Source organism: Bos taurus, chromosome 26 (assembly GCF_002263795.3).
Source record: "Bos taurus isolate L1 Dominette 01449 registration number 42190680 breed Hereford chromosome 26, ARS-UCD2.0, whole genome shotgun sequence".
Taxonomy (NCBI): Eukaryota; Metazoa; Chordata; class Mammalia; order Artiodactyla; family Bovidae; genus Bos; species Bos taurus.
The window spans coordinates 15,372,154-15,399,693 of NC_037353.1; the positions used below are offsets into that span (position 1 = coordinate 15,372,154).

Sequence of the window (27,540 nt, forward strand, 5' to 3'; positions counted from 1 at the left end):
GCAGGAGACTCAAGAGACAGGGGTTTAATCCCTGGGTTGGGAAGATCCCCTGGAGGAGGAATTGGCAACTCACTCCAGTATTTTTGCCTGGAGAATCCTATGGACAGAGGAGCCTGACAGGCTACAGTCAGTGGGGTCATAGAGTCAGACACAACTGAAGCAACAAAACAACAACACAACACTATAAACCTGTTAATTTCACAGGTAAAAGATTCTGTCCTAAAAGACCGCCCCCATGCCTTCAGATGCCAATCACAAGCCCACATGATCACCTGTGCTTCTGACCAATCTGCTATAAACTAGAGGTTCCAAAGTCCCCCTTTCTTGGACTTCCTAGTTGTAAGTCCATATTGTTACCTGTTCCTCTGACCAACTGGCTATAAATCAGAGATTTCCACAACCCCCTTCTCAGGTTTGATTAATTTGCTAGAGCAGTTCACAAAACCAAGAGAAACTTTTTACTTACTGGATCACCAGTTTATTATAAAAAGATATAACTAGGAACAACCAGGTAGAACAGATGCACAGGGCAAGGTACAGGGAAAGGATGCTGAGTTTCCATGCCCTCTCTGGCCACATCACTCTCCCAGCATCTCCACGTATTCACCCACCCAGAAGCTCTCTGAATCCCTTATCTTGGGCTTTTATGAAGGCTTCATTATAGGCTTAATTGATGAAAATCACTGGCCATTGATGACTGAACTCAATCTCCAGCCGCTAGTTCCTACCCACCTCCCTGGAGGTGGAGAGTGAAGAGTGAGGGTAGGACCAAAAGTGTCAATCCTTTAATCTCAGGGTTGGTTCCCTTGGTAACAAGCCCCCATCCTTAGGTGCTTTTTTAAAAAAAAATTAACACAAACTCAGTAGTGGAGGAAAGAAGCCTGTTCTGAATAACAAGGCATATGTTTCACCTATAAGGCACAGAAGCCATTTTAAGAAGTGAGGACAAGAGAACAAAAACTATAACAAAAGATGCTCTTATCGCTCTTACTGCTCAGGAAATTCCAAGGATTTTGAGAACTATGAGCCAGGAACTCAGGTTGAAGATCATATATATGTGAGAAATACATTTTGTCATCTGAATGTGGCCAAATACATATTTCTCGTTAAGTCACAACATCTCAAGGGCTCTTCACATGTTCCGCACATTTAAATCTCAGAATGCAACTGTGACACTGCACTTGATTTTTGCATGTTTGGAGAAGGTTCTTGGTTCTTCCTTCATAATCATGAGCTACCACTCTCATCACCCTTTCCTATAATTTCCCCACCAAAACATCTCCCATCACCACCAATAAATCAGTTGTAAGCAGTCTTGAGTTATTCTTAGAACAAGGCAAAAGGATATGTTAACTCAGAATTCAGATGGTCATTTGTCCCAGTGTGCCTAGGGCAGTACCAGTTTATGCCTACTGCCCTGCATAATTTTTAAATGAGCTCCCGTTTTTACTCTAAAAAAAAAAGTCCCAGTGTGGAGGATAAATTATATGTTTGCCCTACTTAAAAATACACCTTGCTTTCCCAGTAAAATGCTTTTCGGGTGACATGGTGCTTTTGCCCCCATCACTGCACTTCAGGTGCACAACAACTCTGCAAAGTAGGAAGGGAAATATTTTATCTCTGTTAATTAAATGAAGCAGCCAAGGCTGACTTCAGGCAGCACAGTAGTGAACTGTCCGAGGTCACACACTCAGTGACAGAATCAGGACTCCTGCTGATTTCAAGTTCAATATTGTTCAGCTGTGGACCACTTTGTGCAAATATCTAAGTAAAGACAAACCTCATCCAGCTTGCATTTGGACCTAGAACAGTTTAGACAGCTCCATCCTTGCCCAGAGACTCTCTTTTTCACATTTGAAGCAAGCAAAGAGATGAAAAAAGAATTATGGAAACATATAGAGGCTATTCGGAGAAGGCAATGGCACCCCACTCCAGTACTCTTGCCTGGAAAATCCCATGGATGGAGGAGCCTGGTAGGCTGCAGTCCATGGGGTCGCTAAGAGTCAGACACGACTGAGCGACTTCACTTTCACTTTCCACTTTCATGCATTGGAGAAGGAAATGGCAACCCACTCCAGTGTCCTTGCCTGGAGAATCCCAGGGACGGGGGAGCCTGGTGGGCTGCTGTCTATGGGGTCACACAGAGTCGGACACGACTGAAGCGACTTAGCAGCAGCAGCAGCATAGAGGCTATTAGTGAATCCTGGGGCCAAATGACATAAATCTCTGATTTTACCAGGTGCAGTTACATCAGGTTGTTGGAATTTTTTTTCCCCTAACCAAATAACAATAGGAAGGAAAGAAAGGAGGGAGGAGGGAGGAAAAGAAGAAGGAAGAGAAATGGACAGACGGAAAGACAAAGACAAGATCAACAATGAATGCCTACAGTTACAAAAAGCAACAACAAACAAATGGGTTCTGCCCCAGTCTTACAGATACATTTCCCCCATAGTTACGTGCTAATTTTTTTTAAAACCCCAATCCAGTAAAATTTGACATTCCTTGGGTAAGCGGCAAAGCCTTATACAAAAGAGGAAAAACCCATGATCCTTCAGACAGGCACAGTGCTTGGCAAGGTCTTCAGGATGTGCTGCTACTGCTGAATGCCGCGCCACACGGAAAAATAAATGCACTCTGCTCTAACCTCCCCAACAGCCGCCCCAAGAGAAGGTTACAGGACACGCGGGGGTCCCAGCCTCCCTTCGCAATGACAGAAAGGGGTCCAGCGTCCGTGGGAAGGATGACTCCAAGTCGCTGGCCAGTCTAGCGGGACCGCAGCAGAGGAGTGGACGCCTCCGGCTCTGCCCCGGGCACCGCAGCCTAACCTGGAGGCGGCCGGCCTCGCGCAAGGGAAGCTGAAGGTGAGAGGGCAGCGGAGGACGAGCGCGGCTCGGGGAGAGGGGAGGGCCCACGCGCACATGCGCAGTAACCGGATTGCCGCGGGCCGGAAGAGCAGAACAGCAGAGCCGCGGCGGCAGGCTACAGACGCCGCTGTGGCCGCGGAGAGAGCGCGGGCCGGCGATGCGGCCCCTGGATGATACTGGGGCCGCTAAGCGGCAGGACTCCGGGCTGCCGCTGATGGACATCCGGACCCCGAGCTCCAGGCAGGAGCCGGCGGCTGCGGAGGTGGTGGAGACGCCCGGCCCCGGAGGGTGTTGGCAGTGCCCTTCCTCGCCGTGCGGCTCGCGTGCCCAGCAGGGTGAGTGCGGGGCGCGGACCCTGGCGCGGGTCTCGCCCATGGGGGAACCAAGAGGGCGCCAGTGGGTGGGAATCCCCGCAGCCGCGGGCGGGGGGCTGCGCATGGTGGGCCGCGCCTCTCCTTCCCACCCTGCTGGAAGCTCTGGAACACCCTCGCGCTGTCACCTGCGGGCGGGGGTGCGGGCTGGAAAGAAGCCCCCCCTGCGTCCCAGTCGGCGGAAAGACCGGAGAAAGTTTCTGATTAGTTTGGAACCCATTTGGGTTTCTGAAACTGTTCCTATAATTAAAGTGTTGCGGGCAGGATCGTGGAGTCCGATTGCCGTTCGGTGCGCCCTGCCGGAGGTTGGGGGTCAGCGAGAAAGGCCATCACGAAGCGGGCTGAGGTTGGGAGGAAGCCAACCAAGAAAACTGATCTCGATGTTAAACGGTGTTCCTCGAAGAGGAAGCTGAAAAGCATCGAGTCTAGAAAAAAATGTTTGTCTCAGCCTTAAGACTCTTGGGAAGGCAAAGTTGAGTGGGACCACTGGTTCTTAACCTTTTTTGAGTTACAAGGAATTTTTAGCAACTGAGGCAAAATGAGACAAAAGCACAGTCTCACATAACCTGGGTAAGAGGTTCACGAGCCACCTACAAGGCCAGGGACACTGTCAATGTCTTCCTTCCACAAATGATGAAACCGAGGCCCTGGAAAGTGAGGGCTCTGGCAAGATTTTGTTCGGTTTGCTTTTTCTCCGAAGATCTGGCATGTTTGGAAAAGACACTCCACAGGTCTGGGCAGCACCAGGCATAGGATACCAGTTTGCTAGAGACCCAGCCCAGGGCCCTTTCTCCCAGCCCCAGGCACATTCCTCCTTGATCTTCACCACCCAATTGAAGCAGCTTCTTCCAAGAAAAAAGAAAGGCAAATCTTCTTTCAGGACAAAGTTACACAGCCCGCACCACCTCATCCTCTAGGTCACCTCCCTAGTGTGACCTGGAATTTCCCTGCTGTTTAGCCAACCCCACTGTTCCCATCTGTGTGCACTTTCTCAAGACTCACAAAGTTCACAAACTTTATAGAGAGACAAACCCCAGGGAGATGGTTCTTGCTCCAGTTTCATCCTAAATGCTAAAAGAAATGATCAGGCTTCTCATTATTTATGTAGGGGTTCCCTTCAGCTGAGTGGACCAGAGATGCAGCTTTGAAGAGGTCAGATTCTTGCCTTAATATCCTAGGCCTGAATGTTGTTCTGATGGACTGCTGAGTTAGTCCTTGCAAGCTCTTAAGTGATTTCCCTGTTTGTGAATCAAAGAGGAATATTTCAGGCAGCATGTGGCAAAACCTATGTAAGCAATTGCACCTAAGAATCTTGAGGGAGTCTTTTAATTTCAAAGAAAGTTGCTATTAATAAGACTTAGAAATACTTATTATAAGGTAACCAGGTAATATTCCAAAAAAGGGAGTGCCACAGAAACACTTTAAACTTCTGTACTGTGGTCACTGAACTTTGTGACAGCATCATTTTAGCTTCTTAACCCAACTGCTTATCTCAAGAAAGTTCATTTTCAAGTTGAGGCTGAAACTGTTACCCATTTTTCTTACATTCTTGGATAACCTTCACAGACAGCATATAGCTATCCTAAGACATCTGTTTATTTTCATGAGGGGCAGTGTGAGTCTTAGACTGAAGCAAGGAGAAGTTGTCTTAAGTCTGTGCCTCTCATTCTCCTGGAAGAAGTGAGTTCCTTAGGGTAGCAGTGGCCCTGAAACCAGCAGAGCTTTTTACAATGCCCAAGATCCTGTTTCAGTGGGTCTCAGGTAGGGCTGGGCTGGGAGCTTTAAAAGTTCCTAAGTTGATTCTAAATCCCAACTGGGTAGTGAATCACCAGTTTAAAGCAGAGGATAGAGAAATTGAGCAACTTTTCCGTTTTCTTCCGACTCAGGAAATTACACTGTTGCCACTTAAGTTGAATTATTTAGAGTTACCAGATTATTAGATACGCTTGCATGGAGTATGATCGCGGAAGCATATACGTAAGCAAATGCCTCTTTGGATTATGCTGCTCTCTTGTTCATTTCCTTTGACAGAACTGAAATTATTGTTCTGTAAGAGACTGAAGTTTGCCAGTCCTCAGCCTCACAACAAATAATCAAGTTCAGCCAGGCCTTGAAACTTAAAGTTTTAAAAGAGTTAAAATATCATAAGTTAAAATATTCCTTGAGAAAATTTTAAAAGTTTAGGTTGGAGAAGATCCTTGAAATACAGACCAAGATGTTTTCTGTCCTTGATCTTCCCACTCTGTTCTGTTCTGTCTGAGGGTATAGGTTCTCTGTAAGGATTAGGTTTCTTCTTAGAAAAACTATTTTATTTGGACCTGAATTCTGAAATTTCAGAAGCTGACCTCTAAGGCTCTAAGACATGTACTTTGTGGTGCTTAACCTTCTAAAGCTTCCTTCTCATGGACTGAGTGGATATGTACAGTTTGGTTCCTGCAGTATCTGAGCACACAGATATAGAATAGAATGGAGGATTCTGGTATTTATAACAGATAACCTATTACATGGTGACTGCTAGCTCCAGGTCATTCCCTTCAGCTGTACACCTTGAACAGGAAAAGGCGGAGGCCTCTGACCAGAATGGCGTCTTTTACTACAAAGGTCAGGCTGTAATGTACGCCCAGGAGGACTGTGCATCATCATAGTTTGGTCCCACTTTGCAAATTGTTTATCACTATGGGCAAAAGTATCTAGTTAACATGTGGATGTTGAAATGTATTAACTGATGTTTGTGTTTATCAGAAAAGGGCATTAAGACAAACAAACAAACATTGTGCAGTACTGGTTTATGGCTGAGTAGCCCACTGTAAATTCCTAGATTGGAATGATAATCTTGCTTTACTACATGTGCCTACACATCCTTCACCTCTGCTATGCTCGTAACTAACAAGGGCCGTACTGTATTTCCATCCTATTTTCTCCTTGGTTTTTTGTGTGTTAGTTTTTTAAAAAACTATTCTTCAGTGTGTGGCCTATCTTTTAAGGAGTTCTCTGCTTACCCTGTTGTATTTTGCTCTCCTCTGAATGGCCAAGATGAGATTGAAAGCGCATTCTACTCCTCTCTTAGACAGCTGTATAAGACAGAGGCAGTGGCTGCTCCTAATGACCTTCATTAATGGATTGAATACTTGATGCCCCGGAGGGAACAGAAGTTTCCTGGTTAAGATCAAGCCAAGAATTAGATGGCAGTTCTTTTTCTTCTTTTTTAAAAACTTTAAGCACTTTGGGGTCAGAGGGATAAATAACCTAGCTCCTGCTGTCAAAAAGTTGTGTTCTAAATGGAAAATAAGTTGTAAATCATGAAAACTTAAATATCTGCTTGCATGTGTGCTAAGTCGCTTCAGTCATGACTGACTCTTCATGACCCTATGGACTGTAGACCACCAGGCTCCTCTGTCCATGGGATTCTCCAGGCAACAGTACTGGAATGGGTTGCCATGCCCGCCTCCAAGAGATCTTCCTGACCCAGGGATCGAACCCTTGTCTCTTATGTCTCCTGCATTGGCAGGCAGATTCTTTACCACTAGCGCCAGCTGTTCAAAATAACTAAACAGAGAGCCTTCTCAGATTATGCTTTTGCCTGTGGTGTTAGACTATGCATCTTATATTATTTAAAAAACCCGCTAGGTTTTCTCACATTATTTCCTTCAGCAAATATTTATTCAGTGTCTTCCATGGGCCAGGCCTGAACACGCAACTGAGCTCTCAGCCCTAGAGGAGCTCACAGGCTTGTGGGGGAAGCCACATAATCAACAAGTAGCCACATCACACAGTTCGGACCTGTTTTCCAGAAAAGAACACGTTCTGTCTAAAGCTGAGTTCACCAAGGAGATGATATAAAATATCACTTGGAAGCATTTTTCTCTCGCCATCTTGATAAACATTTCTTAAAGATTTCTTTCACCATCTTGGTAAGCTTGTACTTTTTTTTGACTTACAAGTGAGGGACGAGTCTTCAGTGAGCCAGAGAAATCCATTTTATAGCGTGAACTGCAGTTAAAAATGTAGGCTTAAATTGTTGCCCTTTGCCTGTGGTTCTCTATTCTTGGTGGGGAAAATGGTTCAGGCCCAGAGAATGGATATTATTTAGGAGGTAATATTTGTGTCCTGTTAGTCATCAATGTCATTCCATTTTTCTCAGTATCTAAGTAAAAGTGATAAAACTTGGAAGCAAGGACTAATCAGAATTTAATCTTTTTCAGAAGCTGAGAAGAAAGCACCCTGTCCTGGACTTGGCTTGTTTTACACATTACTGTCTGCGTTCCTTTTCTCAGTGGGCTCCTTATTTGTTAAAAAAGTGCAAGACATCCACGCTGTAGAAATTAGTGCTTTCCGATGTGTGTTCCAAATGCTAATCATTATCCCTTGCATAATATACAGAAAGTAAGTATTTCTTACCTGTCAAGTAGAAAGTATTAATAAATGTTTGTAAATCTTTTGACCTGCTTGAATCATCTACTCTCCAGCATCTGCTTTATCACTCTCATAGATTTACCAGTCCTCATACCCTTTGGCTCAGATTAATGAAAAGTCACAAGGATCCACCCATAGAAGTTGCTCTCATAAGCACAAACCACATGCCCAATAAAGGAGGGGAAAGAGATTCAGTTATTCACCAGCCCCTATTTTGAGAACAATGCTTTCCTTGTACAATTCCCCCCATCTTGTACCACCCTCCCTCTTTCCTTTGGCATAACTAGTATTTGGAAGAGAAAAGTAAACGAGAGGAAATAGTAGTGTCTCCTGGTGTCAGAGGTTTCTTTAAGTATAACAGGCTGTTCTCCAAACAGGGCAGACAGAAAGTTAAAATAATAATATTTCGATCTTCCCACTAGGGTGCCATGGGAAAGATGTAAGGAGAGCTTAAGAAAGGCTTTTTGTAAAAAAAACAAATTTAAATAATTACTTTATTGCCAAAAAATGCTGACCATCATCTGAGCCTTCAGCAAGTCCTAATCTTTTCACTGGTGAAGGGTCTTCCTTCATGTTGATGACTGCTGACTGTGCGGGGTGGTAGTTGCTAAAGGTCAAGGTGACTGTGGCAATTTCTTAAAGTAAGACAGCAGTGAAGTTTGCCACATCAGCTGACTCTCTGAGAAAGGCCTTTTTAACTCCTTTCTTGTTCAGTGTCCTCATCTGCAAACTGGAGGGAATAATACCCTTTGTCCTCTACCCTATATGAAAACTGTATTCCCCATCCTTACTGTCTTCTCCCTGGCCAGCCTCTCTTCCCCTTCCACGTGGACCCCATCCACACACCCTCCCCAGGTTAAAATTATGGCTCACCCACGCTGTTATAACCTCTGCACACCCCTGTGTACTTAGACACCTGGGAAGAGGGGCTGTTGGGTTCCTGGTGGCAGTTTGCCTCTTTGTCTCTTTGGGTAAAGATGCTTTAACTCCAAATTAAAAGTTTCAGTCACTTGCTACCGAAGTCTCCTTGTATCTATCACTCAGCACAGATTTATTTAGAATTGTTTCACTCCTTATCCCAAGTTTTTGGTGAAAAAGGTGAAAATCCAGTAAGAGCAAAAATATTGTCAGAAATTCCCGTGTTGGTGTGGACAAGTCACAGTATTTTAGGAACTGATGGTGGGTACGACTTAAGGAATGTTGAAGGGTGGCAACAGACCATTGATGTGAATACAATCATGCTCTCCATTTTGGAATAAAAGTACTGGGAGAAAAAAAAAAAAAAAAGTACTGGGAGGAAGGCACTTAGGAAAATTTTCTTACATTCTTACACTAATCTCTTTTGACCCCTTTTACGTTTCACTATCATGGAAAAAACTCAGCTTCTCAAAGTATGGATCAAAGGTGACTACACTTTTCATTTCTAACTCCAGAGACCCAGGGGTCCCTCTATCAAGCCTAGATGCTGTTCTAAAAAGGCCAGCTCTGTAACAGACCAGTGAGCCCCACCTAGGCAGGAACTTACACAGTGCCCTGCTTTGTAAATATTTAATTAAAAAGCATTTGAGCAGCAGTTACTATACTTATGCAGATGCTACAGTTTCTTTTCCAGTGTATTTTAACTCTTTTCCTAAGGAGAACAGTGAAAAGTTGTCTCATACTCAGTAGCTAAAATAAACTTTAGCATTGCTTCAGCTTTAACAGAAGAAACTCATTAAGACTGCAAATGCACACTTGCATTCCCAAGTTTTCTTATATAGGGCAGCTAAATAATGAAATTGTACCTATTATAAAAATAACACTTTTTCATTGTAAAAAGTTTGGAGAAAATAAATATAAAGAAGAAAAATTACCTATGAGTCCACCTGTTTAAGGTATAACCACAATGAACATTTCAGTATATTTTCCTTTTTGTCTTTTTTTACAAGCATATATCAATACATAGGGAAAAACTATATTTGCTGAATTATAATTATACTATTTATGTCTTATTTTTGCTTGTACTGTGAACACTTTGATGTCATTAGTTATACTTAGGAAACACTTTGTAAAAGGTATATTATAATAGTGTAGACATAATTAATATACCATTTCCTTGTTTTTGAAAGTAAAGACTTTTAAGATAATGTTTAAGAATGTAATTTGAAAACAAATGTCAAGTCCATTTAATATTCATTCGTTCCTTTGAATTTACAGAACTGGGTTTATAGGCCCCAAAGGTCAACGAATCTACCTGCTCCTCAGAGGAGTCCTTGGTTCTAACGCCATGATCCTTTTGTACTATGCCTACCAGCTGACGTCTCTCGCAGATGCCACAGTTATCTCCTTTAGCTGCCCGGTGTTCACCTCTATAATTGCTTGCATATTTCTCAAGGAAAAATACAGCCCCTGGGACGCCCTCTTCACTGCCTTCACCATCACTGGAGTGATACTGATCGTGAGGCCACCATTTTTGTTCGGTTCTGAAGTCGTGGAGGCGGATAAAGACTATTCAGTTCACGTGAAGGGCGCTTTGGTGGCCCTTGCGCACGCTGTGTTAGCTGCCATGACTCTGGTTATCCTCAGAAAAATAGGGACATCTGTGGACTACATATTGAGCATTTGGTATTATGTAATCTTTGGCCTCATCGAGTGTGTCATTGTCCTTTCTATTTTAGGAGAATGGCGTCTTCCGCACTGTGGGTTGGACAGGCTATTTCTCATACTAATTGGGATGTTTGGTTTGGGAGGTCAGATGTTTCTGGCAAAAGCCCTTCAGATAGAAAAGGCAGGGCCAGTAGCATTAATGAGGACCATGGACGTGGTCTTTGCTTTTATCTTTCAGATTATTTTCTTTAATGACATGCCATCATGGTGGACAGTGGGTGGCTCCCTATGCGTCATAGCCAGTAACACTGGAGCAGCCATTCGTAAATGGTGCCAGAGTACCAAATAAAGCATCACTGCCGAAATGTGTATTTTTTAAAAGTACACCGTCACCCAGTTTAGACACATAGTGGACACACACACACCTGGAAAATCTGCATTTACTTCATTGATTATATTTAATACGTTTTATAAAGTATCATCTTTAATTAGTTGAGAATAAGCCAGTCAGTTGGGTGTAGCAGTGATTTCTTTGGTCAATTATTTTTGGTTTTGGCTTTTTGTTGTTGTTGGGGTGGCATTGGTAGGCGTTGGTAAGAGGATACATCATTCGTTGAAGAAAAACTGCACAATTTTTGACTCTAAGTATAAATTATGTAATTTTTAGAAGTGTATTTTTGGTATTGATGGGATATAGATGGGAGGAAACTTTTAGATTCTCTTTCAGCAGTGTAGAGGCTGAAAAACTTACTGATAATAATGCTGCTATATAGTTAGTCTTATGCTGAGAATTCATTTGAAATGTAATCCCATTTAGGAGGCCAAAGCTGAAACTTGGAGTAGGTGCCTACTTAATGGTATTAATAAAACAAATGAATTAGCCTTATTTTCAAGGCTTTTATAAACAATTGTCATTCTTTTAACCCGTATTTGTGCCTTTTCACTTTAATGCTAAAACTTTTATGCATAAACTTAAAAAAAAAATCTTCCCATCACCAAATCTGGCTAATAGTTTTCTGTTTTAGTGGCATTAGCAACTGTAGCTACATTCTGTAATTATAATTGTCCGGTGTTTTTTTTTTGAAACACCCCTAAATTTTTCTTAACCTTAAAAGATTTTAGGTGTTTAAAAATCATAAGAAAGAAATCTTGGCATGACCAGTATGCACATTTCCATTCTGAAGTGTTTTCCCTATAATAGAAATGTGATTTTCTATAAATTTTCTTTGAATTTATGGTGTGATGCCAAATAAAATTTTCTCAGGGTTTTATTCACTTTAACCATAGGAAACTGATGAGATTTTACCTTTTCACATTACAAAAACCATAGTTCCTTATGGTTCACCCTATTAAGATACCTCTCTTACTTTCTAAACCAAATACTTAAGGGACTTCGGAGTATATTTTTTAAATTACTTTTTAAAATATAGTAATCCTAGTAAACTTATTTTTATAGTCTTTTTCCCTTATGGGATTTTATATAATAATGCTTCATGTTATATATTAAATGTAAAGACCTGTGAATCCACAATTAATTGAGTTTTGTAATTTCTTGAAAAAAAAAATCACTGTTAAATTCTAGTATATCAGTATGATCTTAAGTGTCAGTGCTGAACCATGATACTATCCTCATGAGTTCAAACAACACATTTTATGTCTGGAATTTCATCAGGCCAGTATTCTGTAGTTAAAGAGAGAATGTAATATTTAGGAGAACTTGAGAGGTTAATCAGGAAATAGAGAGTACATACTAATGGTTCTTTGTCACAGTGAACCCTTTATTGGTGGGGCTTCAGCTCTTACTGTATCAGACCTAGCATCTGTTATTTTAAGCCTACAGATTTGAATGCTTATAGGCTCTTTCCCATTGTTTCATCATAAATCTGCCAAAGTAAGAAAGAACTTGGCTTCCAAGGTTTATGCCATGGTGAGAAACGATCTTTTCCAGTAGTTCCCGGAGGAAATTTTTGGCTTGCTGATCTTCCCAAATGCTTCCCACCAGACAAATCCTAAATGAAGTCTATTTAGGAGAGTCACACTATTATTATAACTTTAGCCTATTCTGCAGTATTCAAGTTTAAAGTTGCAGAACCATCATTTTGCAAGTATGTTAGATAATTATAGACTTGGAGCTTTTTAAGGCTCAAAGGTTAGAAATCCTCTTGTAGGAGACATACTCCATGGTTAGGGATGCTAGGGAGGGGACCTGCCCAAGATGGGTTTCCATGGTCTTATTTATCCCTCCTTTATTTCCACGGTAAAGTATGGAAAATAAACCACTGCTTGAGATATCTAAGGTTAATAAACTCTTAGGGATGCCTCTCCTGGTTCTCTACCTTGCACAATAAAAGAACCTATGAGACCTTGAAAGTTACATCCCTCTGGGCCTGTACATTTCAACAAAGTGGTTTAAGTGCTTGAATGTCACAATATATGACCAAAGTTGGAGAAAATGTTTCTTCTCCTGACTTTTACAGGGTGTGATTCTTAAACACTTTTATAATGTCCGAGTTATATACAAGGATATGTATTGTAACAATTGTGGGTGTGTATATTTTGCAAAGACATCAGTTCCTATATCTTGAAAAGGAAACTATTTTCATAAACTGCTTCTATTTTATAATTACTAATAAAATTAATATGAAAGAAAACTATATTTTGGTTTTAATGATTGTAGCATATGCTTAGTTAATATAACTTGTTTCTTTTTTTAATCCATGTGCATCAAAATGTATTTATTAAAGAGACTGACCTCTAGCCAGTTGTGATTTAGACTCAAGTTTCAAACTATTTATCTCTTTGATACTGTCACATCAAATCTAATGTCTCAAAAATAATCTTATGTTCCAGTGAGGCCTTCATTGTTCTAGTTCCTCAGATCTTGAAGCAGTTTCTGTTCCAACAGTAAGTCTTAGAGTGCTTTGTCTTCTTACTGTCTCATGAATTCTTCATCCTTTGCACTGCTGCTGTCTTAGTCCAAGACTTATCACCTCACACCTGAATTACCACAACAGTATCTTGGGTCTCTGCTTCTAGACTCTTTATTCCACTCAGATCCTTGTTCCACTGCCAGATTAATCTGCCTAAGGCCCTGCTTTCACTGTTACTCTGGTTTGCATGAAGGCATAACAATGCTTTTTTATACACCACATCACATTCAAATTATTCACCTGATCCCATTCCTACTTCTCCGGCTTGATGTCCCATGTCCCAAGACAAATTCCACATTCTTGTCAGTCTCCCCACCAACTCCCACATTTGCCAAGAGATTCCTTCCTCTGTTTTGCGTGCTTGCTTTGCCTTCTAAAGCCTCTTAGCATCCAATGGCTCACCTGAGCCATTGTTTCTTCCACTATCTTCAGCTTCTCCCACTCATACTTCTCCATCTTGGAAGAGTGGATAAACCACTGGATTAGCCATCTGAAGATCTGGGGGTGGTGTCATCCCTTTCCATCTAGGCCCTTCCACTTAGTGTCCTTGAGCCTGTTTTCCTCATTTGCTTCAATTATTAAGTGCAAAAATATTACCTGCTCCAACCCATGTTACAAATAAGCATCACAGAAGACTTGTAGGCCACAAAGGAAGACAAAAACACTAAAGTACTGAACTGTGGTTACTATAGCAGAGTTGAGTATTCACTTCCTATTCAAAATGATGCCTAGCCCAGGGTCCTTCCCCTCTGAGCAGCCTCACCAGGAATGGTATGAACAGTCTTCTTGATCACAAACCTTATTTGGCCCTCTCCTGCTGGCACAGAATTCTACTGTTGGAGAGCTCTAATTTCCTGGTGACATGCCCAGGATGGGCTGCCAAGGGTCACCGGCCTTTTAATCTTACTCATAGGTGTTGCCACCTTTCCAGTTCTGACTTTAGCTCTGTGAATATTGCACTTGGCTTTGACTGGGGCTGGGGAGGGTGCTGTTAAGCCTGATTCTCTGTGTGTTTCACATGCAGTATTTGTCAAACTCAGCATGGCTCTTCTAGCCTCTTATCTTTTCAGCCAGTAGGCATAATTAATCTACTGAGGGTAATTTAGTGGGAAGAGAGCCAGATCTCTTTGACAACATGCTGGCCTCCAGTGTAGGTGTATGGCACCATGGTCAGTACTGGACATGGGGATTTGGTAATTACAGTGTAGGCTGGGCAGCCTGAGCACTACTCTAAGCACACTGTTACATGATCCCTTTGGTCCCTTATATCAAATCTAATACAGCTACCGTATTCATTTAGAGTTCTGCAAAATGCCCCATCAGGGACCCTCTGTGATCCATAAAGACCCATTCAAGTTTTAGCCTATTTGAACACCAGGCTTGGAAAACCAGTTCACAAACAGCCCATGAACCTTGGCACTGCCCATCATTTCCTGGAAATTGGAGGATTTATAGCAGGAGGGTAAGGAGCAGACATATTTGGTGTCAAGGTAAGGCAGAAAATGTTATACCATAGAGGTCCAGTCTACAAGAAAAGGTTCCAATGGGTTCCACTAGGTACTATGCTAGCTGTCATCTACTGAGCCAGATTTGCAACAATATGAAACATGCTGTTTTTATCACTAAAAATATAGTTACTTTTCATAGGAATGTTGTTGTTTAATCACTAAGTCATGTCCAACTCTTTTGCAACCCCATGGACTGTAGTCCTCCAGGCTCTGCTGTCCATGGAATTTTCCAGGCACAAATACTGGAGTGGGTTGCCATTTCTTTCTCCAGGGGATCTTCCCAACCCAAGGACTTAACCTATATCTCCTGCATTGGCAGATGGATTCTTTACCACTGAACCATCAGGGAAGCCAGAATGTTGTTTATATTAATTTGGAATTAAATAATAATATATTATAAATATATAATATACACATATTTATAATATAATTTATATATTATAAATTATATTAAATAATGGAATTATTTTAAATAAATTTAAACTTTTTAGCTTTGCTTTTAAATATTGTTATATATATATATATATATATATATATATATCTCCCCCACATAAACCAGAAGCTCTTTGGAGTCCTCAGAAATGTTTAAGAGAGTAAAGGGGTGCGGCACCAAAAATTTTTTGGCCCATGGTCATTGGTAGTGGTGGTGGTGGCTTAGTTGCTAAGTCCTGGTCAATTCATTGGACCCCATGGACTGTAGCCCACCAGGCTTCTCTGTCCAGGGGATTTACCAAGCAAGCATACTGGAGTGAGTTGCCATTTCTTTCTCCAGGGAATTTTCCTGACCCAGGGATCTAACCCAGTATTGCTTGTAGATTCTTTACTGACTGAGCCACCAGGGAAGCCCATTAGCAAATTGTCTCTGTTACTTTCTGTATATGTACTTTGGTTTCTTTGTATGTGCACTTTAGAAAAATCAGAAGATTTTGATACTCTGCAGCATAGTACTTGCATCCATACAACTTCTACAAAGGGCAGTTTGACAGCATCAATTAATTTACGGGCACATGTTATTTTTTCACCCAGAAATTCCATTTTGGGAATTTGAATTACATACATTTATAATTATAGGAATTGAAGATATACTTTCTGTAAAATGATATATGCAAGATTATTTATTACAACATTACTTAAAAGCAAAAAACAGAACTAGCCTGAATGTTCCTCAGTAGGGTACTAGTTAAATAAGCAATGGTACATACACAAAATAAAATGCCATTGAAAGTAAATTAAGGGAGAGCAAGGGAGCTTTACATGCATAGATGTGAGATGTGGGATAATCTTCAAGATTAAGTGAAAAAGCAAGATTCAGATAGTAGTAGAGTATAAGATCAATTGTATAAAAAGAGGGTAAACAATATTTTAGGAAGAGATACATGAATTTGGTAACACTGGTTGCCTTTAGGGAGAAGAAACTGGTGGCTGAAGATCAGGGTGGAAATGAGATTTTTCATTGCATCCCCTTTTATACCTTTTGAATTTTGAGCTATGTGAATATATAATGTAGTCCACCAATAAAATAGAAAATAAAGCTGATAGAACAAAATCAAAAAGATGACATGACATAAAGAATAGAAAGGAGGGAATGATAGAATAGAGATATGCATGTATGCATGCATGCATACATATGTAGAGAAACGTTTACTGTTTTAATCTGATTTATCACCTGGCTATGATTACTGACTTCCTTTTGCTTTCTCCTCTTTTCCTTATCTAGCTTGCAAGCCAGACTTTAATTTCCATATGTTCCACAACTGAAGAAAATACAAAAGGAAAATCTGAATTTCCCTTAGATTCAAAAAAACATTGCCCAGCCCAGAGCCAAATATCTGACTTTCCACAGCACCAAAATTATTTTTACATGGAAAGGAAACTAGTATTTATTAAACATGTCCCATCCAGGCCAAGAGCTTCTTGATCTTTGCCTCATTCAATCCTTGCCAACTCTGGGAGATGGGTTGGTTGGGAAATTAAAGTTCAAAGAGGTTGAAGGGGATCACCTACTAGTAAACTCCAGCACTCTCACTAGTAAATGATGGGACTGAGTCACTGCCCTAGGTCAGCCTGATCCGAAAGACCTTGACCTTTCCAGTCCCCATATTACCTAACTAGCTGGAAAAGAATCAGGACAGAAACGCTGTAGTGCTTGCCACCACAGTGAAAGGACTACTTCTTGACTTTGGGATTTGGAGGTATGTATACCCTTCTCCTACCTCCTCTTCTCTCACACAGCAAGAGGCGGATGTGAAATATAGAAGGTGGTGACAACACTGCATATATTTTAGTTTTATTTCTTTCAATCCATTAATCAATAGTTATTGAGCAGTAGCCATATACAATCACGAAACAAGGAAGCATCAAATATTGCTAAGCTGTCAAAATGGTCAAGATGACATGCAAACATGACATATATACGTACCATGTAATCAGAGCACCTGGGCTACAGCAAGATACTGCCCAAGGACCTGAAAATGAGGTAGTCTCCTGAGGTCTCAAAGCAGGGAAGAACAGAGCTGTATACAGAGCTGAACCTCGGGCCAGCCACATTTAGCCATAACTTCCCTAGAGATACTCAGAACATTTTTTAGGTTGTAACACACCAGTCAGAAGGGCTGGCCAGCCTCAGAAGCAGGAAAGGAAGGTGGCTGTGGCAGGCATGTTCACATAGTAGAGATGGGACACACTGAGATGGTGCATCCCAGTTTTTCTCCCTAAAGTACCCCAATAGCTGACAAGAGTATGGAGGCATAGCTATAATCACAGCAACAATAACCAGTACCCTTTATTTTGTTTTTCATGTGTAACCTTCTGTCATGCTTTTTTTTTTTTTTAATTTTTTATTTGGCTATATTGGGGCTTAGCTTCAGCATGTGGGGTCTTTAGTTGTTGCATGGGATGCTGAGTTGCACCATATGGGATCTAGTTCCCTCATCAGGAATCAAACCTGGGCCCCCTGCCCTGGGAGCACAGAATTTTAGCCACTGGACCACCAGGGAAGTCCCCTAATTGGCTTATTGAGTCTTGCAACTCTGTGAGGAAGGCTATTTATTGTCATCACTTAATTGTTGAGGAAACAGAAGCTAGGAAAAGTTAAATGACTTGCCCAAGGGCATGTAGCTAATAAGTGGCAGAGCCTGGGTCTTAAAACCCTCCTCTGTCAAACCCCAACCCTCTGTTCTTGACTCTGCTACTCTACTGCTCACCCTAAGACTGAAGCTGCCCATCTCAAGCTCAAAAGTTCTTTGAGGCTTCATGCTTTTTAAAAAATATATGCAATTTTTGGCATCTTAATAATATACCTGAGTGTTTTGGTATAAGAATATTATTTTAAATTACCAATTTGGTCATTTAACTTTTTATTGCCCAAATTTCTAGTTATGAAGATGGGGCCTCTATTATGGTATTGCTGTCCTTCTAAGAAGAGGAAGAGACCAGAGCCCTCTCTCTCTACTGTGTAGGGATACAGCAAGAAGGCAGCTACCTGCAGGCCAGGAAGAAGGTCCTCTGTTAAGAACCAAATATACCAACACTTTTATCTTGGATTTCCTAGCCTCCAGAACTGTGAGAAGCCACCTTCATCTATGGTATTTTGTTATAGCAGTCTGAGCTGATGAAGATAATGTGTAATTTTAAATTTTCTGGTGGCCTTATTAAACAATGTAAAAAATAGGAAAAATTAATTTTAATAGTACATTTTATTTAACCCTGATGTATCCAAAATATTACCATTTCAACATGTGATCATTATAAAAAATTATTCATGAGGTATTGTATTAATACGTTTTGTGTGTGTGTGTGTTTATTTTTAATATAAATTTATTTATTTTAATTGCAGGCTAATTACTTTACAATATTGTATTGGTTTTGCCATACATCAACATGAATCCACCATGGGTGTACACGTGTTCCCCATCCTGAACCCCCCTTCCACCTCCCTCCCCATACCATCCCTCTGGGTCATCCCAGTGCACCAGCCCCGAGCAGCCTGTATCATGCATTGAACCTGGATTGGTGATTCGTTTCACATATGATATTATACATGTTTCAATGCCATTCTCCAAAATCACCCCACCCTCCCCGTCTCCCACAGAGTCCAAAAGACTGTTCTATACATCTGTGTCTCTTTTGCTGTCTCGCATACAGGGTTATCGTTACCATCTTTCTAAATTCCATATATATGCATTAGTATACTGTATTGGTGTTTTTCTTTCTGGTGTACTTCACTCTGTATAATAGGCTCCAGTTTCATCCACCTCATTAGAACTAATTCAAATGTATTCTTTTTAATGGCTGAGTAATACTCCATTGTGCATATATACCACAGCTTTCTTATCCGTTCGTCTGCTGATGGACATCTAGATTACTTCCATGTCCTGGCTATTATAAACAGTGCTGCAATGAACATTGGGGTACACGTGTCTCTTTCAATTCTGGTTTCCTCAGTGTGTATGCCTAGCAGTGGGATTGCTGGGTCGTATGGCAGTTCTATTTCCAGTTTTTTAAGGAATCTCTACACTGTTCTCCATGGTGGCTGAACTAGTTTGCATTCCCACCAACAGTGTAAGAGAGTTCCCTTTTCTCCACACCCTCGCCAGCATTTATTGCTTGTAGACTTTTGGATAGCAGCCATTGTGACCGGTGTGAAATGGTACCTCGTTGTGGTTTTGATTTGCATTTCTCTGATAATGAGTGATGTTGAGAATCTTTTCATGTGTTTGTTAGCCATCTGTATGTCTTCTTTGGAGAAATGTCTGTTTAGTTCTTTGGCCCATTTTTTGATTGGGTTGTTTATTTTTCTGGAATTGAGCTGCAGGAGTTGCTTGTATATTTTTGAGATTAGTTGTTTGTCAGTTGCTTCATTTGCTATTATTTTCTCCCATTCTGAAGGCTGTCTTTTCACCTTGCTAATAGTTTCCTTTGATGTGCAGAAGCTTTTACTTTTAATTAGGCCCCATTTGTTTATTTCCAATATTCTGGGAGGTGGGTCATAGAGGATCCTGCTGTGATTTATGTCGGAGAGTGTTTTGCCTATGTTCTCCTCTAGGGGTTTTATAGTTTCTGGTCTTACATTTATATCTTTAATCCATTTTGAGTTTATTTTTGTGTATGGTGTTAGAAAATGTTCTAGTTTCACTCTTTTACAAGTGGTTGACCAGTTTTCCCAGCACCACTTGTTAAAGAGATTGTCTTTTCTGCATTGTGTATTCTTGCCTCCTTTGTCAAAGATAAGGTGTCTGTAGGTGCATGGATTTATCTCTGGGCTTTCTATTTTGTTCCATTGATCTATATTTCTATCTTTGTGCCAGTACCATACTGGCTTGATGACTGTGGCTTTGTAGTAGAGCCTGAAGTCAGGCAGATTGATTCCTCCAGTTCCATTCTTCTTTCTCAAGATTGCTTTGGCTATTCGAGGTTTTTTGTATTTCCGTAAAAATTATGAAATTATTTGTTCTAGCTCTGTGAAAAATACCGTTGGTAGCTTGATAGGGATTGCATTGAATCTATAGATTGCTTTGGGTAGTATACTCATTTTCACTATATTGATTCTTCTGATCTATGAACATGGTATATTTCTCCACCTATTAGTGTCCTCTTTGATTTCTTTCACCAGTGTTTTATAGTTTTCTATATATAGGTCTTTTGTTTCTTTAGGTAGATATATTGCTAAGTATTTTATTCTTTTCATTGCAATGGTGAATGGAATTGTTTCCTTAATTTCTCTTTCTATTTTCTCATTATTAGTGTATAGGAATGCAAGGGATTTCTGTGTGTTGATTTTATATCCTGCCACTTTACCAGATTCATTGATTAGCTCTAGTAATTTTCTGGTGGAGTCCTTAGGGTTTTCTATGTAAGGGATCATGTCATCTGCAAACAGTGAGAGTTTTACTTCTTCTTTTCCAATTTGGATTCCTTTTATTTCTTTTTCTGCTCTGATTGCTGTGGCCAAAACTTCCAAAACTATGTTGAATAGTAGTGGTGAAAGTGGGCACTCATGTCTTGTTCCTGACTTTAGGGGAAATGCTTTCAATTTTTCACCATTGAGGATAATGTTTGCTGTGGATTTGTCACATATAGCTTTTATTATGTTGAGGTATGTTCCTTCTATTCCTGCTTTCTGGAGAGTTTTTATCATAAATGGATGTTGAATTTTGTCAAAGGCTTTCTCTGCATCTATTGAGATAATCATATGGCTTTTATTTTTCAATTTGTTAATGTGGTGTATTAAATTGGTTGATTTGCAGATATTGAAGAATTCTTGCATCCCTGGGATAAAGCCCACTTGGTCATGATGTATGATCTTTTTAATGTGTTATTGGATTCTGATCGCTAGAATTTTGTTAAGGATTTTTGCATCTAGGTTCATCAGTGATATTGGCCTGTAGTTTTCTTTTTTTAGTGGCATCTTTGTCAGGTTTTGGTATTAGGGTGATGGTGGCCTCATAGAATGAGTTTGGAATTTTACCTTCCTCTGCAATTTTCTGGAAGAGTTTGAGTAGGATAGGTGTTAGCTCTTCTCTAAACTTTTGGTAGAATTCAGCTGTGAAGCCGTCTGGACCTGGGCTTTTGTTTGCTGGAAGATTTCTGATTACAGTTTCAATTTCTGTGCTTGTGATGGGTCTGTTAAGATTTTCTATTTCTTCCTGGTTCAGTTTTGGAAAGTTGTACTTTTCTAAGAATTTGTCCATTTCTTCCAAGTTGTCCATTTTATTGGCATATAATTGCTGATAGTAGTCTCTTATGATCCTTTGTATTTCTGTGTTGTCTGTTGTGATCTCTCCATTTTCATTTCTAATTTTATTGATTTGATTTTTCTCCTTTTGTTTCTTGATGAGTCTGGCTAATGGTCTGTCAATTTTATTTATCCTCTCAAAGAACCAGCTTTTGGCTTTGTTGAATTTTGCTATGGTCTCTTTTGTTTCTTTTGCGTTTATTTCTGCCCTAAATTTTAAGATTTCTTTCCTTCTACTAACCTGGGGTTCTTCATTTCTTCTTTTTCTAGTTGCCTTAGGTATAGAGTTAAGTTATTTATTTGACTTTTTTCTTGTTTCTTGAGGTATGCCTGTATTGCTATGAACCTTCCCCTTGGCACTGCTTTTACAATGTCCCACAGGTTTTGGGTTGTTGTGTTTTCATTTTCATTCATTTCTATGCATATTTTTATTTCTTTTTTGATTTTTTCTGTGATTTATTGGTTATTCAGCAGCATGTTGTTCAGCCTCCATATGTTGGAATTTTTAATAGTTTTTCTCCTGTAATTGAGATCTAATCTTAGTGCATTGTGGTCAGAAAAGATGCTTGGAATGATTTCAATTTTTTTAAATTTACCAAGGCTAGATTTGCGGCCCAGGATGTGATCTATCCTGGAGAAGGTTCCGTGTGCGCTTGAGAAAAAGGTGAAATTCATTGTTTTGGGGTGAAATGTCTTATAGATATCAACTAGGTCTAACTGGGCAATGGCACCCCAGCCCAGTACTCTTGCCTGGAAAATCCTATGGATGGAGGAGCCTGGTGGGCTGCAGTCCATGGGGTCGCAAAGAGTCGGACACGAGTGAGCGACTTCACTTTCACTTTTCACTTTCCTGCATTGGAGAAGGAAATGGCAACCCACTCCAGTGTTCTTGCCTGGAGAATCCCAGGGATGGCGGAGCCAGGTGGGCTGCCGTCTATGAGGTCGCAGAGGGTCGGACACGACTGAAGTGACTTAGCAGCAGCAGCAGGTCTATTGTATCATTTAAAGTTTGTGTTTCCTTGTTAATTTTCTGTTTAGTTGATCTATCCATAGGTGTGAGTGGGGTATTAAAGTCTCCCACTATTGTTGTGTTATTGTCAATTTCCCCTTTCATACTTGTTAGCATTTGTCTTACATATTGTGGTGCTCCTATGTTGGGTGCATATATAATTGTTATATCTTCTTCTTGGATTGATCCTTTGATCATTATGTAGTGTCCTTCTTTGTCTCTTTTCACAGCCTTTGTTTTAAAGTCTATTTTATCTGATATGAGTATTGCTACTCCTGCTTTCTTTTGGTCTCTATCTGCATGGAATATCTTATCTAGCCCTTCACTTTCAGTCTATATGTGTTCTTTGTTTTGAGGTGGGTCTCTTGTAGACAACATATATAGGGGTCTTATTTTTGTATCCATTCAGCCAGTCTTTGTCTTTTGGTTGGGGTGGTCAACAAATTTACGTTTAAGGTAATTATTGATAAGTATGATCCTGTTGCCATTTACTTTATTGTTTTGGGTTTGAGTTTATACACCCTTTTTGCGTTTCCTGTCAGAGAAGATCCTTTAGCATTTACTGGAGAGCTGGTTTGGTGGTGCTGAATTCTCTCAGCTTTTGCTTGTCTGTAAAGCTTTTGATTTGTCCTTCATATTTGAATGAGACCCTTGCTGGGTACAGTAATCTGGGCTGTAGTTTATTTTCTTTCATCACTTTAAATATGTCCTGCCATACCCTCCTGGCCTGAAGAGTTTCTACTGAAAGATCAGCTGTTATCCTTATGGGAAGCTCCTTGTGTGTTATTTGTTGTTTTCCCCTTGCTGCTTTTAATATTTGTTCTTTGTGTTTTATCTTTGTTAATTTGTTTAATATGTGTCTTGGGGTGTTTCGCCTTGGGTTTATCCTGTTTGGGACTCTCTGGGTTTCTTGGACTTGGGTGATAATTTCCTTCCCCATTTTAGGGAAGTTTTCAACTATTATCTCCTCAAGTATTTTCTCATGGTCTTTCTTTTTGTTTTCTTCTTCTGGGACTCCTATGATTTGGATGTTGGGGTGTTTAACATTGTCCCAGAGGTCTCTGAGATTGTCCTCATTTCTTTTAATTCGTTTTTCTTTTTTCCTCTCTGATTCACTTATTTCTACCATTCTATCTTCTACCTCACTCATCCTATCTTCTGCTTCCATTATTCTACTATTTGTTCCCTCCAGAGTGTTTTTTATACCATTTATTGCATTATTCATTATATATTGACTCTTTTTTATTTCTTCTAGGTCCTTGTTAAACCTTTCTTGCATCTTCTCAATCCTTGTCTCCAGGCTATTTATCTGTGATTCCATTTGGTTTTCAAGATTTTGGATCATTTTTCACTATCATTATTCAGAATTCTTTATCAGGTAGAGTCCCTATCTCTTCCTCTTTTGTTTGGTTTGGTGGGCATTTATCCTGTTCCTTTACCTTCTGGGTATTCCTCTGTCTCTTCATCTTCTTTATATTGCTGTGGCCTTTCTGTATTCTGGCAATTTGTGGAGTTCTCTTTATTGTGGAGTTTCCTCGCTGTGAGTGGGGTTGTACGGGTGGCTTGTCAAGGTTTCCTGGTTAGGGAAGCTTGTGTCGTGTGTTCTGGTGGGTGGGGCTGGATGTATTCTCTCTGGAGTGCAATGAAGTGTCCAGTAATGAGTTATGAGATGTCAATGGGTTTGGAATGACTTTGGGCAGCCTGTATATTGAAGCTCAGGGCTGTGTTCCTGTGTTGCTGGAGAATTTGCATGGTATGTCTTGCTCTGGAACTTGTTGGCTCTTGGGTCGTTCTTGGTTTCAGTGTAGGTATGGAGGCGTTTGGTAAGCTCCTGTCAATTAATGTTCCCTGGAGCCAGGAGTTCTCTGGTGTTCTCAGGATTTGGACTTAAGCCTCCTGCTTCTGGTTTTCAGTCTTATTTTTACAGTAGCCTCAAGACCTCTCTATCTATACAGCACTGATGATAAAACATCTAGGTTAAAGATGAAAAGTTTCTCCACAGTGAGGGACACCCAGAGAGGTTCACAGAGTTACATAGAGAAGAGGGAGGAGGGAGATAGAGGTGACCAGGATGAGATGAGGTGGAATCAAAAGAGGAGAGAGCAAGCTAGTCAGTAATCACTTCCTTATGTGCGCTCCACAATCTGGATCGCTCAGAGATATTCATGGAGTTATACGGAGAAGAGAAGAGGGAGGAAGGAGACAGAGGTGGCCAGGAGGATAAAAGGGGGAATCAAAAGGAGAGAGACAGATCCAGCCAGTAATCAGTTTCCTAAGTGCTCTTCACCGTCCAGAACACACAAAGAGATTCACAGAGCTGGGTAGAGAAGAGAAGGGGGAGGGAGGAGATAGAGGCGACCTGGTGGAGAAAAAGGAGAGTCCAAAGAGGGAGAGAGCAGTCAAGCCAGTAGTCTCGCTCCCAAGGAAGAATGGGTACTGAAGTTTGGGTTCTTAAAGGTACAAAAATGATAATACCAAAAAGCAAAGATTAAAAATCTAGAGTAGAGGTTGGATTTTCAAAGTTAGCAACGAAACCTGCTTGCAGTTTGGTAGATAATGCCTCTCTGGGGCTGCAATTGCCCCCTTCCAGCTCTGGCTGCCCTCGACTGCCTGTCTCCGGAGGGGGATGGGCCAGCCTGGAGCTGGCTAGCTCTGCTCTGTCCTTTGTTCTGTGAGCAGGCCTGATGGTGTCTTAGGTTAGGGCTTTTAGCGTGGTAGCTATCTCACAGTCTGGGTTGCTATCCCAAACCAGTTAGTTCCCTCAGATTGCCCTTGGGGCATTCAGACCCCGTCCTTACTCTAAGCAATGCAGCCTGCACCTCCCTGCCCAGCCCGTGCTTGCTAGTGGTGGATGCAGCCGTCTGCATTGCTTCTCTGCTGGGAGTTACCATTGGGCACGTAATCTGTGGGTTTTAATTATTTATTTATTTTTCCTCCTGGTTATGTTGCCCTCTGTGGTTCCAAGGCTCACCACAAACTCAGCAGTGAGAGTGTTTCTTGGTGTTTGGAAACTTCTCTCTTTTTTAAGACTCTCTTCCCAGGATGGAGCTCCCTCCCTACCTCTTTTGTCTCTCTTTTTATCTTTTATATTTTTTCCTACCTCCTTTCGAAGACAATGGGCTGCTTTTCTGGATGCCTGATGTCCTCTGCTGGCATTCAGAAGTTGTTTTGTGGAATTTTCTCAGCGTTCAAATGTTCTTTGATGAATTTGTGAGGGAGAAAGTGGTCTCCCCATCCTATTCCTCCACCATCTTAGGACCGCTGCCCATATTAATATGTTTTAGTTGTCATCCATAGCCTTCAAAGTCTGGTGTATATTTTACGTGTATAGCACATCTCATCTGAGACTAGCCACATTTCAGGTTTTCAATAGCTACATGTAACTAGTGATTACCACCTTTAACAGCACAATTCTAGACAGTGCTGGGAGGAAAGCAGGGTTACAACTACCATTGTTACTGTGGCTGCCATGTGCCAGTACGTATCAAAGCTCCTTATACATTTCTCCCATTGATCCTTGGAATAACCTTACAAGATTCATGTTCTCTTCCCTATTTTACACACTTAAGAGTGTTTAAGAGACTTTTGTGAAGTCACATAACTAGCAAAGGACAGAGATTTGACCCAAAGCACTTCCTAATTCATCTTATGCTTCCCATTTACAGATACGAGAAGATGAATTGCTCTGGACTTCACCCTTCAGGTTGTGGAGCAGCTCAGGTCCTAAACAAAGCTCAAAGGAAGGGCGGTAACATCACCAGTAAGTCGTGTAACCAAACCGGCCATTCCCTCTGAAGGCAAAGAAGCACCTACTATCGGATTAGAAGCAGAAACAAGGTGCTGATAAACTTCCTCAGGAAAAAAAAAAAAAAAAAAATTCTTTGAGAAGCAAAGGTGAGAGAATGAACAAAGTGAAAAGAAAAAGGAAAGCTACGCTAACCGGAAAGCGATAAGTGAGTTTGAACATTAACCAAGGGCAAAAGTTGGGGATATAATAATGATCACAACCTTGGTAGATAAACATGCCATTAAAGCAAGTGGAAATGGATGCCACAGGTCTCACCTGTAAAGTTGCTCTTGGGAAGAGGAGGAACCAAAGCCTGGAGCCACGTGAAGGGTTATCAGGATTGACCATGGAAAGCAAGTCAAAGGAAGAGTCAAGGTCACAACAGAGACAAGGATGTGCAACCATTCAAGGTGTGCTGTTAAAACACCCCATTATGACAGGCTCTGCACTAGCTACCGACACAGCTGCTTATATGTGCTCAGCTAGGACTAATGCCAAAAGCAGGAATCCATATAAACAGTCCTCAGTGAAAAGAGAACATCATACTAAATGTATTACATCTGTACCTTTGCCTTTTCTATATTTAGAGTTTAAATGTCTTTTATTTATGAAATGATGGTAAGGGTGGATTCCCAATGTTTGGATGGCTTCGTTCTTATGTCTTCACCTGGCAAATGTAGAAGTTGACAGTTTTATGTTGGCCCTCCAGTTTAATCATTGAAAACATTTTTGTGGTCTATAAAATTAAAAAAAGTACTGCTTAAGATTCCATCCTTTCTCATGTGTACCAGATTTTGTTTTTCTCTGGTATAATTTCAACTACTCCTTCTACCCTAGCTCCATCCCCTCAGAGCAAAAATATGCTTGAATTTCTTCCAAGTAAACCAAATTAAATGAAACCTTCCTTAAACTATCCTCCCTTCCTCTCTGGATACACCTGAGCACGGGTTTCTTCTTTAACTACCATTCTTTCCTCAACTCCCTCCCACAACTGTTTATCCCTCCACTTTTTCACACTGGCAACTTAATATTTAAAAACTATGCAATAAAAACTGTGTGATATTTCTCCACCAAAATAAAGATTAACTAAAATCAGTTTTAATACTTTCCCTTCTGGTTGAGTCACTATTAAAACAGTATCACCTTCTTCCTACTTAACCACCTTCAAAGGGCCCAATATTACATTAAACAGTGCTTTGTCATTTTACCTTGGGTACTTAGCCAAGTTCATAAGCTTTTGTACAAGAGAAAGGCCATGTTCCAAACCAGGTTTCAAATACATTTTGTTTTTCTTTTATCTTTTTACTTTGACATAATAATTGCAGAGTTACAGAAATGC

At 40.7% G+C, this 27,540-nt stretch overlaps 1 protein-coding gene across 5 annotated transcripts; it reads left to right on the forward strand.

Annotated features, from left to right (window-relative positions):
* The first annotated feature begins 2,951 nt into the window (after positions 1-2,951).
* SLC35G1 (solute carrier family 35 member G1) lies at positions 2,952-27,296 on the forward strand. 5 transcript variants are annotated; one of them, NM_001076470.3, is made up of 3 exons: positions 2,952-3,199; positions 7,438-7,618; positions 26,080-27,296. In NM_001076470.3, exons 1-3 carry the CDS (start codon positions 3,022-3,024, stop codon positions 26,207-26,209), a joined length of 489 nt encoding a protein of 162 aa, NP_001069938.1. In that variant the 5' UTR covers positions 2,952-3,021; the 3' UTR covers positions 26,210-27,296. The 5 variants fall into 5 exon arrangements, with proteins under 5 accessions (NP_001069938.1, NP_001421741.1, XP_005225690.1 ...); NM_001434812.1 differs by having other exon boundaries at positions 7,441-7,618; XM_005225633.5 differs by lacking the exon at positions 26,080-27,296 and adding an exon at positions 9,845-12,888 and having other exon boundaries at positions 7,441-7,618.
* The last annotated feature ends 244 nt before the right edge of the window (positions 27,297-27,540 follow it).

Coding starts and splice junctions, on each gene's coding strand:
- SLC35G1 (NM_001434811.1), top strand. CDS start 3,022: ATGCGGCCCCTGGATGATACTGGGGCCGCTAAGCGGCAGGACTCCGGG. Junction 3,200..7,437: donor CGGCTCGCGTGCCCAGCAGG/GTGAGTGCGGGG, acceptor AATCTTTTTCAG/AAGCTGAGAAGAAAGCACCC. Junction 7,619..9,844: donor CCTTGCATAATATACAGAAA/GTAAGTATTTCT, acceptor TTGAATTTACAG/AACTGGGTTTATAGGCCCCA.